The following is a 14285-nucleotide window of genomic DNA, read 5'->3' on the forward strand; positions in this document are numbered from 1 at the left end:
TTGACCAGAGTGGAATGTCTCTCTTCATGTTTAGGAAGCATTTTGAGGCCCAGAGGGGAAGTACTGTGCAAGTGCCAAGCAGTATAACTGATGGTTAAAATAGCCTAAAATATATATACCTTCCTAGAGGGGTTCAAATTCTCCCATGTGTGTGAATGAGATTTGCTGCAGCCAAAAGAGGTTTTCCTAAAGTGGCAGAGGAAACCTGTCCTGGAAATCTCCTTATGCCACTTGTTTCTTTATCATTTGACTTTTCTCCTTGCTGCAATGGTTCAGCCTGTAGAGGCTGGAAAAACATCAGGGTAACCAGGGCAGAGGGAATATCAGATGGAGATGAGGGATAGATAAGAGGCAAATAACAGTACATTTCTCATGGGTCATTTGGCTCTAGTCTTGAAAAGGAGAGAAAAAAAATCCCGAAGTAGTAAAAGAAAGAAAAAGAGACAATCAAAACAAATAAACCTGCCAGTGTTGCTGATTTCAAAGGTCTGTGAACTCTGCATATTCCCTTCATAATGCTTTGCTATTTTAAAGAGATGCATCTTGAAATGTTCCGTCCTTTAATCCTACTCACTGTCTCAGAAGTTGATTGTACAGTAAGATCACAATTCTCTTTGCCAAGGCTTTCCCTTTGTTTTCTTTTTAATTCCTTTGAGTTGGCCAGCCAGCATATCTTTGTCTAGTTCTGTGTAGTTGGTTATTTTCTGTAGTATATTATGTAGTTCTGTGTGCCTTAATAATTTTTTATGGTCATGCAAGGAAATGGGTCTTTCCAGTTCTTGCTGCACGAGTGAACTCAAATGTTGCTCCAAGCTTGGACGTAGCCCTTGCAAAGGCAGGAGGCTCAGTGATCAGGTATTTCTGGCCTGTAGCACTGCAATTCTTTGTAAATCTACATAAAGGTTATACAAAGGTGGGGTATAAGAAGTGGGTAGCAAAGGCTGGATGGATAAAGAGAGAGAGGAAACAAATAATGTTGTGTACGTGAACAGCCACCCCAAATTTTTGCCCACAGCAAAGACAGAACATGTTTGACATTTGAAAATTTTTGCATCATCTTTTTTTCCCCCAAGCCTCGGCTCTTTCTTATCCTGGCCAGAACCAGCAGCAAAAATGCTGGAGGAAAAAAAAAGGAAAAAAAAAATCTGTTTTCACTGTATTTCTGACTCTGAGCCCAGGTTTGTGAAGGCTTTGGCAAGGATTTACAAACCTTTGAGAGAATCCGTGTGGAGATCTGAGGAAACCCGTCCCCCTCCTTAGAAAAGCAAGTTGGCCAGAAATGGGGCAAAAATTGGTCGTTTCAACTGAGGTTTCCTTTGAGATTTTGGATTTGAACCTGAAACTGCACTTTGAGAATCAAGTTTTGCTCTGACTAACTGTAGATTTACACTGGAGCAAATACATCACAGTCAGTGCTGATGCTCTTGTGCAGCTCAGTGAGAGCAGAGGTTGGCTCCAAGTGCAGGCTCACATGAACCAGACCAGGAGAGAACCCAGCACTGGGTTTGGAGTAGTCCAGGCATCAAATTTATTCCAACCTGTTGCTGTGGTTCAGCCTGTTAAGTAGATTTTGCATTTACAACATCCATAAGTTGAGTGATTGCTTGGAGTGAAACTGTGTCATTTATTGATAGTCTTTTATGAGAAGGTCAGATAGGGCTGAGCAGGGTTGTGCCTTTAGTGTTCTATAGGTGATTTTTAGAACTTAGTGGCCAATAACTTCCTTTGTATATGGGGTGGTTTTTATCTTACAGTCCTGTGGATTTATAGAGCAAAATGTTACAGTAGAAATGTGTTTATTTATAGGACCATCCTCCTGGAAAGCCACTCTTTCAAAGCAAATGGAATGTTGTAAAATGTAAAAATTCCCTACTTTTGAGCAAGGAGATGCTCTCAGTTTCTATTTTAGAATAAAGAAAGCCCAGACCCAAAGGTTTCCCATATTTTGCACAGTAAAAGTCTTATTTTCTTTCTATATTTTTTAAAATATTATTTAATAGGGTGAGTAAAGCCTGAGTCACTGCCTTAATGGTAGGATCAATTAAATTTGGGAGAAGGCAGCCTGGGATCAATGAACACCCAGACTTTTGTAGCCATGTGGGCTTTTATTTTTATTTTTTATGTGTTGCTTAGACTCAGTCTGAACTGCAGAACCTGTCACTGGTGGGAAAAGCCCCTTGTTCATCTTTAACCAGCTCACCTGGTGCATTGGAAATGTCATAGAGTTCAGCACGGGCTACCAAACCTACCCAAGGAGCTGGATTTATACTTGAACAATTATCTTAAGTGGCTTTTCTTGGATTCTTATCGTTATTAGGGGGTTTTGCCAAAACTTTTCTCCTTTCTTGTAACAGGAGATCAGATCTGGGGGCTGGAGAGGACATTTTGTTAGAGTGGATAAACCAAAATTCTTTCAAAGCTGCCAAGCCTGCATGTGCTGACAGTGCTTGTAATTTATGTTTGTGGACATGACCCAGTGACTGCCTGGTTTGGATGCAGCCGGAATTACAGTTACACACTTGGATTTCAGTGTGAGCACAGACAGTGATCTGGATCTAAACTAGAACCTGGAGCCTTTCACTTGTAATATTCTGGCTCCACTTCATTTCAGGCTCTGTCCCAATCTCTGAAAGATTTATACCTTTATCAATAAATTATCATGACTTTTATTACACTTACACCAGTGTCTTAAATTAACACTAAACTAAATGTAGATGAGGCTCACTTCCTGCTGCACATGATTTATGGCACTCCATCTGAAATGAGAAGCAAAATTGAATTTGCCAGCAAAAGCAGATCTTTAACATCAGCTCAGACAAAAATTTTATTGCAGGTCCTCTGCTAATTGTAGGTTGTCTCTTTTTTATTATTATTTTTGACAGGTTTTTCATAGACTTAACACTTCAGACTTTAACTAACTAACTAACTAACTAACTAACTAAATGTTCAAAATCTTTGGAGGTCTGAAATCTCTGCTGTGTCTTTATGTCAGGTTGGAGGTGACAGACAGGACAAACGTGGCAGTTACATGGCACTGATAAGCTCTCAGCTTGAGGGCTGTGGCCCCTCTTGATGATCTACCCATGGAAAAGATGTGGAAAGTGAAGACAAGAGCATCAGAGGGCTTAAAAAACAAAAACAGTGGGAGAGGCTGGGGAAATAAGGTGGCTTAGCCTAAAAATTAGATGGTTTACAGGAGACCTAACAAGCTTTCAAATAAGCAATAGTTTGGGTAAAGTAGAAGGGAATCTGATCTTGCTCTCTGTGGGTAATGGCACAAATAGTCATGCAAAAAAGATTCAGGTAGACCCTGAGAAAAAAACTTCCTGACCATAAAGGAATTCAAACATGGGCTGCAGGTTACTGGGGCAGTCACAGAGTCCCTGTCATGTGTGGTCTGAAGTGTGAGCTACGTAAAACTTTGCTTAGTGTGACTTCAGAGATGCCCCAGCTCTGGGGTGCAGGGCTGGCAGGAGTGGTCTCTGGACATCCTTTCCAGACTTATTTTTCTCTGACTCTCTGGCAGGAGGCAAAAGACAGCTTATACACTGGCATCAACACCTCGTCTCCAAAAGGAGAGTTCCATGTCTAACCACCCAAGACTGAGAAATCACAGGGGGAAAAGCTCAATTACAACTGTGCACATCTGCCAAATGGCCCCATTTCAAGGTCAGCTTTCAGTGCTGTTGCAGTCGTGGCTCTTGCCATTATCTTCAGGAAGAACATCATTTATCTCAAAGCCATTCTTGCTGTTCACTGCAGATGCTGAAACTCTCTGTGTGGACACTGCACCCTAAAGTCTTGGGCTCCCCATGTTGCTTGGTCAGCCAGGACAGACACTAAGTGGCTGCCTGTCCACATAATGATTGCTGTGGGTTTTGCTGCTCTAATGAATTAGCATCAATCCTGGGGTCCAGGAGGAGAGATGGAGGCACAAAGGGAACACCCAGACCTGTCAGCCACACCCTGCTGGGAATCACACCTGGATTTGTCACAGGTTGCTGGCAAGTGTTCCAGGGCTGTCCCAAAAAGCTTTCTGTTTGCCTGCTGAACTGTACCATGGTTTAGGCTGGGCTGACAGCTCTTCTGGCAAAAGAAACAAGGAGTCTTGGGAAGAAGAGTCACTCTGTCCTACCATATGCTGAACCCACTCAGTAAAAGGGTAGGACATGGTGTGTCAGCATTGACAATGGAGACTTTTTGAGGCTGACTTCCCAATTCAGGAGGTGCTCTTGGGTTTGAGTGTTGTTGTTTGGGTTTTTTTTAAGGATGAAATGTAGTGCCTTCTATTCCTAACAGGCTCATCAGGCAATTGGAGAACATATTCCATAATGAGTAGAAAGTTCCTATTCTGTGTTTGTGTGGGATCATACAAATAATCCCTTAAGTACTCTGTTTGTTTTCTTGCTGTAAAGTGACACTTGTCTTTGAAAGAAAAAACTGAAACAAAGTCAAAAAGAGCATAACTCGGAGCAAGCAGTAGAAAACATTTCCTAACAGTAAGGGCTGGAAGTGTCTGTGTCCTTGCAAAAACAACCATAAGTTCAAGAGGCTGCACCCCAGTCACATTTGGGAAACCACTCTGTGACCTGGAAGAAAAGAAGGAGGAAGAGTTTCCAACCCAGTAACAGAACTGTTCAACTCTAGTCACCAAGGCCAGATTTCATATGATTAGACCTGATACCAACTGAGTTTAAAAACCACTGCTGAATGTGTTTGTGGCTCAGCACAGAGGTTTGTGACTGGGTTTGGCTTTGGAACTGAGGTCCAGCAAAGGGAGCTTCTCACAGTGGCCCCCACAGGCAGGTGGGGCTGGTGGCCAAGGGCTTCACCTCATCGCCTGGGGACAAGTTGTAGCCCAAATGGACAGGAAATGGCTTTGACAGATGAGACAGGCACGGGGATAATGGCTGGTGTGACTGATGGGGTGGGCTGTGGTGGGTAGGGCCGCCAGGAGATGCTGCTGGATGAGTTAAGGACTCCATTAGACTGAAACTGGAGCACTGTGTGGGACACATATCACTGAGTGAGGGCTGGGGCTTACAGGAGAAGGGTGAGTTGCTGCACAGTGCAATTTCAGGGAGCTATTTACACTGCAGTGGAGGAAAAAAAGCAAACCAAAGCCATGTATTGAATAAATAATTTGCTGAAAAGATCTGGGTGGGAATGTGCACATTCCCTGATACAATTTGGTGTCCCAAATGGCCTTAAACAGCCCATAGAATTTCTATGTCTAAAACAGATTCCAGCAAAGGAGACCTTTTATGATGCACTAATAGGCTCATTAGACTTTCTGGAGCAAGGCACACTCACAGCATCGTATGTTTTTTCCATTACAGGAATTACACGTGTTTTGTTGTGCTTTGGGTTTTGTTTTGTTTTCCACATAGACTTGCCCTGACAGTTCCCCCATTCAGGTTTCTATTGGAGGTACCATCTCGAGCCAATGAATTTTATGAAATATGTTGCTGGCACTCACGGAGAGATGCATAAAGGAAATATTCTAATGACAGTTGGAAAGGCTTTGATCCCTTTCCAAGACTGCACTCATGTCTTTGAAATGCGAGTTTGGCAGTGCTGGAAAGGCTGGGCTCTTTGGCTCTCTTTGGCACGAGCCCATGTGACAGACATTATGTCCTCTATCAGGGGACCCACATAACCTTGAGAAGTGTAAGCAATGCTCGCAGATCGCGTTGGGGCAGATAGTCTGGGCTGATAACAAAGCAGCCGCTGCAGCAGGGGGGAGTCAGCCCAGTCCAAAGCAATAACTGAAAACTATTTTGACCTGGTAACTGTTGGGTCTGCTGCCTGCGGCTACGGAGTTGGACATGAACTGCAAAAGTAGTTAATTTATACCTCCTTGAGTGTAGGAATGTGGCGATGATGGATAGGGATGGGAGGTTATTAGAAACATGGGGAGGAAGGAGAGGATGGAATTCCAGCTCGTGTTTTTATCTCTTACACACACGCACACGGGTTCCTTACATGCTCTTGGCTGCCTTCTGTGTGTGCACAATCCAAGTCCTCACTTACACACTCACACCTCTGTTCCTGCACATGCAGGCACATGTTCACACACTTACAAGGGATTTGCCTGAGCTAAGGGCTCAAGCATGTTTACGTGCTGGGAGTTGCTGACTGCTTTTACAAAGGGGTTTGCATCTACTTCTTTCCAAACATGATCTATTTACACCTACTCCTGTACAGATCCTTTGCAAAAATCCTCTTAGCTTTCTGTTCTTCCACCCCTTGAATATATTCTACTCACTCACAGCCTTCCCCTGGCTAGCAGAGAAGTCGTGGTCAGAGAAATGCCAGAGAAATGCAGTAGCTCCAAGTCCAAGACTTAGTAAGGTGGATTTACATAAGGCACAAGTCCAGTGCCAGTGCCAGTGATGCATTGACATCACTGGCCAATTAGTTACATGCTGTCTGCTCTGGATGCTTTCTGCAGTAATAATCCATGTACAAAACAGCCCTAGGTGTTGAGGCACATGGGCTATATGGAAGTGGGAGAGCCATTGTGACCATGCACTGTGATAAATGGGGATAGAATTGTGTAAATGATAAGCAAAGAGACAGCTGAGAATAAAGAAATATTAGTTTAGATTACTTGAAACCATAAGAGAAGAGCGAGGATAAAAATGGTAATCTCAGGAGGGGAGCTGGATTATAGTTACTCCTACAGGGATTTGCATACACATAAAGCATCTGCATCCAGAGTCAACAGCCGCTGTCTCAGCACAGGCAGCAGGACTTTCCTTCCCACTGAGAGACAAACACACAAACCTTGTTCTACTCAGACACACTCAGTGCTTCTGTTTCTGCCCTTCTCCCTCTTGCACCAAGTATACCAGCACTCCCACGTGCTCTTTTATGCATTTGCTCATGGTCCTTCATGATGCTGCCACAGGTACAGGTGTACACACTTACCCCTTTCCATGCACACATCTCCTGTCAGGTATTCCCCCAGTGCCCTTACTCTGCCATTTGGAAATGCTCTCATACATAATTTCAAGTTATTGCTCGTGGATGTATCTAAAGACAAGGCCATGTTTGGAAAAGATGTTTTCAAAGGCATCAAAAAGATCCTGGAAGTAGATTTTGAAAAGCTTGAGGAGCCAAGGGGAAGGTCTGTGTGTTTTCCATATGTTGGGAACACTGGAGAGATGAGAAAAGTGTAAAGGGTCACAGTGCTGACCTGTCCTTCAGGATGTCACCCGCATTGGATCGGAAGATAAACACTGTATGGAATGGAAACATACCCTTCCACTGGTGTCCCCAAAGAGCACGTCTTCCTCCATGAGTCAGCGAGGGCCTGGGGACACCCAGCCATGATCTATTTTGGAGGCAATGACTTCAGCAAGCGGCAGGGGAAGCTACTGTGGAAATATGAATGTGTTTTCCATTGGGGAGTCCTCCAGGGAAGGACAGAAAGATCTTGGTGCTGAGCCAAGTCCCCTATTTTTTCTTCACCCTACTGGGAACACAAGCCTTGCAAAGTATGCAGGGAACCCTATTTAGTGCTTGTGAGTGTGTGTGGTTTGAGGGAGCTACGTGAGCCCTGTGCAGACCATACACATGTAGACTGGGGGACTTTGGGAAGCAGCAATCAACCTGCTCAAGGCCATCATGGTGTCCTTTTCTTATCAGCTGGTCCACTGTGCTTGACTCAGTGTAATCTCTTTCTGTTGTTTCCATCTGAATATAGCACAGGGTATCCCTCATTTAGCTGTTCTGTTACCACAGCACTTCATATCAAAAGGTAGTGTGAGCTAGAAAGAGAGAACCAATGGGTTTCCTCTTTTATTTTGCTTTCTCCAGCTTTCCTGTAAGTAGATCTTTGTGGTGCCACTTAAAGCAGTGTGGCACCATGATCTACACCTTGTAGCTCCTGTATTCCAGTATTGACAAAGTCTACTCCTTTAAAGGAGTGAAACAAGTAGTTCCAACAGGCATCAAGATTAAGGGATTTGCTTTGTTTGCCTGCAGCAAATTGCTCTGTGACCTCCAGACATCCCAAAAGCTGAGAAGAATTGCTGCTCACCCTGGGGGAACCTTTATGTCATGGTCTGGTACCACTCCTGTGGAGAGCTCTTACCAGGAGACCTTTTGGCACAACTTTGCTTGCTGGAAATAGCAATTCCCAACCAGCCATGGGCTGTCAGGGTTAGACCATGTCCATCTCAGTACAAGTGACTGCCACTGGTGCTAAAGGAATTAGTTTTTGTGCCAGCCTGAGGTTGTGAAACTTTTGATTGTGAAGGAAAATCAGAGGTAACGATAACAAACAGCTTAGAGGAAATGTGCAAGGTAACTGCTGGTGTAAAAAGATTTACTGACTGTAATACTTGGTTAATTACATTCATAATAAATAGATTCCTATACTTATCTTGAGAATGTGGACAGCTTTATGTATTTACCTTGGATTTTGTGGCCTTAATTAATCAATGGCCTGAAGTGTTAGATGAGGTTCACTGTATGAATGCAAAGTAATCAAAGTTTGGGAGTGGGTTATTAAAACATTTCAGGTGATTGATATGCAAGATATTATAAGATCATTGCCTGGATTGCAGCACTTCTTCAATATGTCGTTGCTTTTGTGTCACCTTTAGAGAAAAAAATGCTTTTCTTTTTCTACAGGGCATACTTAGATGTCAATGAACTAAAGAACATACTCAAACTAGATGGATCCACACACCTCAACATCTTCTTTGCCAATTCCTCTGAGGAAGAGCTGGCTGGAGTGGCAACTTGGCCCTGGGACAAAGAAGCCTTGATGCATCTAGGTGAGTGGTAAAGATGTTTCTTCTTTGTAAAGCATTCTTTTGAGGCACTAAGAAGGAAAGACAAATATGTGTTAAGCTCTGTTCTGATTTCTTATCATTCCTCTAATATATAGTCAGGGGAAAAAAAATATTTCACGATTCCCAGATACTGGCTCACAACCAGGAAAATATTAGGTTATAAACCCAAAGCATATTATGGTATTTGTGGATGATGTCAAGCTGAAAGTATTTCACCTTTTAAGCGAAGCTACTTTACAGGGCATTCACTCCATTGGAGCAGTTTGCTAAGATTGGGGGATAGGTGTGGGGATGCCAGACAGAGGTGAATCTTTAACCTTTGCCTGTCACGTTCTCATCCTTAGTTCATTACTAAGTATTCAAATAACTTTCCCTCATAAACTGTAGTTAAAAATCTGCTGCTATTTTTCCCTACCAATGTGCAAAAGAGCAAACTGCAGAGAGATTGTATTTCTAATGTTCATTTGAGTGGAACTGGAAAGAGTTCACTACCCTGCAGACTGGCCTGAGTGTTTCATAACCAGCTTGCTGAGTGTGGCTGCTGGAACCCAGAGCTCCAGACAAAGCCCTGCAACCTCCCCAGTGACTCATTGCCACCTGCAGTGCCACTGGACTTGTGTTCCCTGCTAAAAGTCAGATGAGCCTCATAAGGTTCAGAAGGCACCGACTGAGTCTGTGTGTGCTTCTCTTATCTGCACAAACCTCCCTCAGGCTGCAAACCTGATCTGGTCATCTCCTATGAGCAGGGATTCTCACTGGCTTTCCAGATAATTCTCCTGCTTGTCCAAGCCTTTCTAGACTGGAAAAGAAGCCCAGTTTCAGCCAATTTAAGTCTTTGTGAATGGCTGTTTCAGCCAGTTTTTATAGAACCCAACCTCATGTTGAGCTAAATTAAAAAAAGACATGATGAATATAAACATAAACAAGGAGGGAAAAACACGATGTTTATTATCCTAAAACATACAATGAGAGTTGAGCTGTAACCATCAGTCAGAGAGGATTTTCCACACTCAAAAATACACCAAAACCTAGATGTTAACATGCCTTTATAGCCTCCTGTCTCCATAGCAGAGAAGCTCCATGGTCAGACCAAGCAGTTGGAACTGGCTGCCTTCCTTCAGTTAGTCAATGTTTTATTACAACATCCAGCTCTGCAGCTGCTCTGGAAGAAGTGTGAGCAAACTTCCCTTCCCAAGGCCTGGCAATGACACACATCCAGCCTCCTGCTGAGCTCAGCTGGAACTGAAGCCACTTCCACTCTGCCTTGCCTACAGTCCCATCTTCATGGGATCCTGCTGGGAGCACCCAAACCAGAAGGTTCTGTAAATGCCCACCAGTGATCACTCCCCAAGGCAACATCTGGCAAAAACAAGGCTAGCTCTTAACCTCAGCCTTGTCCAGCACCCACAGTGATGTTATTTCTATCCCTTTGGAGTACCACAACACCCTAGTCCAGCACTAAGCCCCACAGCAACTCTGTTTGCTTCTGGTTGTGCAACAGTGCGGGTTGCTGGTGGGAAACATCAACCCAAGTGCCACTGCCAAAGTGCAATATGGCTGCAATAGAGCTGAGCCCTCCCTAAATGAGGATTTTCACGGCTTCCCTTGATGTTGCCACGGGAGGGAGCAGAGAACAAGGGCAGAGCTCCAGAGTGCCAAGAAGAACCTTCTGCAAGAGGGCTGGGGCTTGCCCAAAGCCCTGATGAGGTCTGCTGTCACTTCGTTAAGCTAATTGTCAACATCATGCCTGAGCAAAACAATTTAAATTCAGCTCTTACAGTGTATTGACAGAGTTCATTGACCAAAAAGAAAGATCTCACAAGGAAAAAAAAAGTCATTGACAACAGATTAAAGTTGACTTGCCATGGGAAAAAAAAAAAGGTAAAGAAATAAATAAATAATGCTCATAATTTCCTGTCATAATAGCCCTCCCAGACCTGTGCTTGGTTTGTAAGAATTCATCTTTAATCTTTTTTACTCTCTTCTATAAATCCAATATGTACTTAATAAAAAATATGAAATATGTCCTGTGGTGCAGATCTAAAGGCTGGGATAGAGATTGTCTGGGTGAGGGAGTTTATCTTTTCTGTAAAACTGCAATTGATTTAGATTCTTGACAGCTGTGAAAAATATAAATTTTCAACAAAGGCAAAAATAAAATCTCCCTCTCCAGCTGCCTCAGGGTTCTCCAGTGCCAGAACAATTTACCCAGCCTTTATTGAAGGCACGTCCTGCTGGAATTTCACCAATGCTCCTGCCACTGGGAAGCCAACTCTGGAATTAACTTTGGGATAAAGACCCCCACAAAACATACCAGGGTACTCTCTGAGTGTAAATGGTTCCACCTGGGTAGAGAATCAGAACATTTATTGCATAGAGGGGGAGAGAGGGATACGAGGAACATGGGAATATTGTGGAGCTGCACAGTGGTGGGTCTGTATATAATTAACTGGGAATGTGGAGAACTAGTGTAAGGAGCAGTTCAGTGCTGTGAAAAGGATGTGCAGATGCTACTTGAGACATATTAGACATGATGTTGCAGCATGGTGTATTCTATTCCCTCTTTTGTATGCATATTTTCATTTGATGTTCTTTTTTTTAACACTATATATTTATTTGTACATGCCCATGGGACTTCTCTCCACCACATGCCTGTGCTCAAAGAGAAAATGTTTTTCCTCTTGCTATTTCTGTGTCCCTTCAGGACATGCAAAGTGCTCCCTCCTCTTGCCTCAGCACTGATAAAATTTCATCCAGAGTAGTGTTTGTGTTTGGACACTGTTCTTAGAGGAAAACATGAGGCAACTGTGAAAATCAAAGGAGAACCAGTCAGGGAGGTCTAGAAAAAGGGTCAAGGTACAAGGAAAGGTTGAAGGGATTACATTTATTCAGGCTGAAGGAAATGAGCCTAAAGTGGGAATGATGACAATCTCATAAAAGCTGATGAAAGGGGAGGAGAATCTTCTTCATATCTGTGTGAGGCAGGACTTGAAGTCATGAACTTAAATTGCCAAAAAATCAATTCAGATTAGATGTGAGTTAAATCCTTGCAGCATGAGGATACTGAGTGCTGACACTGATTGCTGGGGAAGTCATGTCAGGGGTTGTAAAGAGGTGTTAAGCCAGCATGTGTGAGGGATCCTATAGATCTAACTGGTTCTGTGTTGTTTGAGGGTGGAATTTATATGATTTCTTAAGATTTTCATGGTCTTATTTTCCTCTAATTTCATGGTTGTTACGCCCAAGTCTCCAGGTAGACGAGAATGAAGAGTCTGTGGTTCATCAGAACCCGGTGATCTCATCTTCCCTGTGCTACAGTCACTGCTAAAGTCCCTCCTGCCAAAACCTCTTCTCTCCTCAATGTCACTAAGTTATTAGTGTACCATGTCCAGGATTTATATTCCCATTTTAAAGTCTCTTCTCATGGTAGGCAATATATAGCAACAGTTTTAAATAAAGGATAGAAAAAGTTGAGACAAAAAATCTAAATAAAGTAAAAATGAAGTACATCTTAAATCCAAATGTACAGCTGAGCTAAAAATATAATTCATATGATTAATTCAATATACTCTAGAGCCTCACTAATTTACTATTTGCTTATTTACACATTCCATAATTCATACAACAAAGAAGCCACAGTTAGTTTTCTTTGCAAACATTTAACAACCATGCAGTTCTTTTAGAATTATCACATTCCAGGATTTCATATTTTTTGACACATTAGACTTATGCATATTCATCAGTGGACTGTTCAGCTCAGATCAAACCAGGCTTGTCTGAGTATATGAACAGAGTGTGTTTCTGACTGTGAATTCAGAGCTGTCTACACAACACCCTGCAAAACTGCTCCAGCCTTGGGTGTACTCTGTTATCTTTGTCCAGATATTAGTTTGCAAATATTGGTGCAACCTGCAATTTTCTGGGTGTTTCAGACATTAATAGGCTTCTCTCGTGTCATTATCCTGTGGAATAATATACAGAGAGTGCTCTTGGTGTGTTCTGTTTGACTCCTGGTATCAGATGTGTTGCTTACACTTATCTGAGCAGAATTGCACTCTTTAAGCGCATGAAATTGTTTGAAATTGCATAGTAGGAAGTGATTTCATGCAGGATTTTCCTTGAAGATAACACAAATCCAAATTGACAATATTCAGTTGAAAGACCCAATTGTCACTGGTTTTGGTTTAGGATGTTGGGCTTTGTCCCATGATTTCTCATCCTTAGAGCCCCAGATTAAGGGTGAGATTAAACCTTTCTGTGCAGGCAATGAGTTTGATTGTGCCAAAGGTTGTCTGGCTATAGAGGAGCTGATGAACTGCCAGTGGATCTGCCCTAAGGATCATGTTCCTTTCCCTTTCTCCCGCTGTTCTGAGGAAGACAAGGCACACCTAAAAGATGTTCCATTTTGCCCTTGCAGGTGGCATTGTGCTGAATCCCTCCTTCTACGGGATCCCTGGCCACACACACACGATGATCCATGAAATCGGGCACAGCCTGGGGCTCTACCACGTCTTCCGGGGAATCTCAGAGATCCTGTCCTGCAGCGACCCGTGCATGGAAACAGAGCCCTCCTTCGAGACTGGGGACCTCTGCAGTGACACCAACCCTGCTCCCAAGCACAAGCTGTGTGGGGATCCTGCACCTGGCAATGACACGTGTGGTTTTCACAGTTTCCTAAACACACCCTTCAGTAACTTCATGAGCTATGCAGGTATTGGGGGTTTCTTGGCTTGTTGGGAATGGTCTGTGGTTGGGCAAGAACAAAGAATTGCAGCATTTCTTCTGATTTCTATAGTCCATTTCATGTGAGGCTTTATGCTGAAGTGTGTCCATGGGTCTAGGACTAGGCTTGATAAGGGATCAGACTTGATGACCTCAGGAATCCCTTCCAGTTCTCCTTTCTTTTTTCCCCAGTTTTCCCTAATTTCACATAGTTTCACATGAAGATTGGGCAGAAGGTTTGGGGGAGGGAAGAAATGAGATAAGCATTAAGAAAACAGCTTCTGAAGCCTCTACAGCAAATCTGACACCCTATTTCCCTGGGATCTGGCTGTCTGGTCTGTGAGGTCTTGCTTGAAAAATCCAACTTCAGAGATTGTTTACCCTCTCACAAGGAGATCTTGAATGTCAGATGAGTATTGATACCACCAAGGGTATAGTTTCAATATAGATGGACAACTAATGAGGCACTGGTCATGCCTCCAGGTGTCTCTTGAAATGCCACATTTAGGTTTGATTTGGAGTCACTGTGGTTCAACCAGAATCATTCACACCTGAATTTCATTACTAGAGTGTGAATAGTGGGATTCTGCCTGGTCTACCAGTGTGCTGTGCTGGTTTGTACTGGGAATGCAACTACAAAGGCTTTGTATAAATGTGGTAAAACCACTCCTGAAGAGGAATAAACCTATTAAACAAAATCTGATGTTGTGGTTATACCTGTGCTGGTGCCTGCAGGCACAGCTGTGCTGTCCAGGG

General features: G+C 43.2%; 1 protein-coding gene across 1 annotated transcript in view; it reads left to right on the plus strand.

The window, feature by feature from the left end:
- The window catches only part of PAPPA (pappalysin 1), a 181106-nt gene that overhangs the window by 42232 nt on the left and 124589 nt on the right, over positions 1-14285 (plus strand). The window contains exons 3-4 of the mRNA XM_071574522.1: positions 8644-8789; positions 13225-13518. Coding sequence (XP_071430623.1) covers positions 8644-8789; positions 13225-13518 — 440 coding nt within the window. The remainder of the gene's footprint in view (positions 1-8643; positions 8790-13224; positions 13519-14285) is intronic.

Source organism: Pithys albifrons, chromosome 20 (genome assembly GCF_047495875.1).
Source record: "Pithys albifrons albifrons isolate INPA30051 chromosome 20, PitAlb_v1, whole genome shotgun sequence".
Taxonomy (NCBI): Eukaryota; Metazoa; Chordata; class Aves; order Passeriformes; family Thamnophilidae; genus Pithys; species Pithys albifrons.